We start from the raw sequence: 2,344 nt of genomic DNA, 5'->3' as shown, positions 1-2,344 counted from the left end.
TCATCTGGACCTGCAGGTCGGGCTGCGTCATGTTTCCGTTTGATGCTTTTTCACATTCTGGAGAATAAACCAGCAGCGACTGACAGACGGGCTCCGGTCGGGACTTACTGCTGCCGCCGTGTGTCTGTCTGCATGTTAATGATGGTTAAATGGTTTTAATCATCAGGACCAAACGCCGCAGAGAGGAAATGACCCGACTGTAACCTTTAGCATAGGAAATGAATCTGTATTTATCATGTAATTAACAGAAACAAACGGTTTCCGTCGTTTTCCAGGCTTTGCAGCACGGCTTCTTTGACTTTGAGACGTTTGATGTGGACGAATACGAACACTACGAGGTAAAACCAGTAAGACCAGTCACTGCTTCAATGGTTTGAAAACGGGTTAACGCGGCCCTGGGAACTTTTAATTTGAAGGGCCAGACTGACGTAACTCTGCCTTAAACAGGAAGGAGTCTCCATGAATGTTTGACTGTTTTCATAAAGTTTCGTTTGGTAAATGATGAACGTCTCAACTCAAAGTTTCATCTTTTACCGAATAACATTTCATATCATGAACATAAAGACTCCTTTGCTGCTGTTTTTTGCACTTTTACTTCAGTAATTGTATTTTGTAGTATTTCTACTTTTTCTTGAGTTAAACTTGTGGATTTTCTTCCCACTGAATGAAAATCAAACATGTTTTAACTCAAACCTGCAGTTTCTGTTCAAGTTCCTGAAGTTTTTACATGAAACTGATTTGGAAAATATTTATTTTGCCTGATTTAGTTATTTTGTTACTTATATGAATTATTGTCATTTTGGTCCTTAAAATACCAAAATTTCTCCTTAATTTTATAATTTGGTTCATCTGATTTTGTCATTTTAAATATTGATAACTTGATCAGGTACTTTTTTACTGTATAATTTCCGATCCTCTGAGTGTTAAAGACGTTTTCAGTTTTTCCTTTTCTGCATCAGGATGAGATGAAGTGGGAAACCTGGGCTGCGGTGCCCTCTTCTGGCGAACCGGAGTAGTTTCACCTTAGCAGGACTAAATGAAAACGGTTAAATAATGACTCCAGCTTCATGTTTCTGAACTCTCCGCGCTGTCGGCTCGTCTCTCTCTCTCTCTCTGCAGCGCGTCGAGAACGGAGACCTGAACTGGATCGTCCCGGGGAAGTTCCTGGCCTTCAGCGGACCGCATCCCAAATCCAGGATAGAAAACGGTGCGTGAACAAATTTAGACTGTTTTATTTTCATACTTCATGAAAAACACAAGACGGCATTTTATTCCACTCGGTGTCATTTCACTGACGGGTTACAAGCTGCTGTGTCATGCAGATTGTCTGCAGCTGTTGTCTTTATTAAAACCGTTCCTAGTTTAGACAGTATAGATTTTCCCAGGATGCCCGGCGGTGTTTATGTTCCCTCCCTCTGTTGCATCACGTTATCCTCGCTCTTGTGATGCACAAGTAAATTCCTGAGTTTGTCTGAACCGTAAGCAGCAGATCTAGTTCAGATTCCAGAGGCGCCACATTAGTGAGGAGAGTAAAGTTTCCTCTCCTGCTCCTCCCAGCTGAGGTTTTTCCAGATGGTTTCAGAAAGTGGTAATGAGAGACGATGTGTCAGAACGATGCTCCGCCCCTGCAGGTTACCCTCTGCACGCGCCCGAGGCTTACTTCCCCTACTTCAGGAAGCACGGCGTGACCACCATCGTCCGCCTGAACAAGAAGATCTACGACGGGAAGCGCTTCACCAACGCCGGCTTCGACCACTGCGACCTCTTCTTCATCGACGGCAGCACGCCCAACGACACCATCCTACGCCGCTTCCTGCACCTCTGTGAGAACGCGCAAGGAGCCGTGGCCGTCCACTGCAAAGGTAGGCCCCTTCCTGGGAGCGGTAGTTCCCACAGCGGCCAGCAGGGGGCGGGCTGCGCCTGGGAAAGGCTTGTAGGATGAGGACAGAGGAAAAACATGGTTTTAGCTGAGCTGAGTGAGGATGAACAGAAAGAACGAGTGAAATAACACGACATGAATGGTTTTGGGCCGTTGTTCAGCACGGATACTGAGGCAGGAAGCAGAAACAAATGGTTTCTTTTAGCTAGCGCTTGGCAACGTTTTGGCCCAGTAATAACCCTATGGGCCCTGTTGGTGACCTTATGGTCCCCGTTGGTGACCTTATGGGCCCCCTTGGTGACCTTATGGGCCCCGTTGGTGATTTTATGGGCCCCGTTGGTGACTTTATGGGCCCCCTTGGTGACTTTACGGGCCCCGTTGATGACCTTATGGGCCCCGTTGGTGACTTTATGGGCCCCCTTTGTGACTTTACCGGCCCCGTTGATGACCTTATGGGATCCGTTG

At 46.5% G+C, this 2,344-nt stretch overlaps 1 protein-coding gene across 3 annotated transcripts in view; it reads left to right on the top strand.

The window, feature by feature from the left end:
• Positions 1–2,344, top strand: part of cdc14ab (cell division cycle 14Ab) — a 27,393-nt gene that overhangs the window by 12,985 nt on the left and 12,064 nt on the right. For all 3 annotated transcript variants that reach the window (XM_008406368.2, XM_008406367.2, XM_008406369.2), the window contains exons 7-9: positions 276–338; positions 1,120–1,207; positions 1,632–1,862. In XM_008406368.2, coding sequence (XP_008404590.1) covers positions 276–338; positions 1,120–1,207; positions 1,632–1,862 — 382 coding nt within the window. The remainder of the gene's footprint in view (positions 1–275; positions 339–1,119; positions 1,208–1,631; positions 1,863–2,344) is intronic.

The sequence above is a fragment of the Poecilia reticulata genome, linkage group LG4, assembly GCF_000633615.1.
Source record: "Poecilia reticulata strain Guanapo linkage group LG4, Guppy_female_1.0+MT, whole genome shotgun sequence".
Taxonomy (NCBI): Eukaryota; Metazoa; Chordata; class Actinopteri; order Cyprinodontiformes; family Poeciliidae; genus Poecilia; species Poecilia reticulata.
This window is presented reverse-complemented; position numbering and strand designations above follow the sequence as displayed.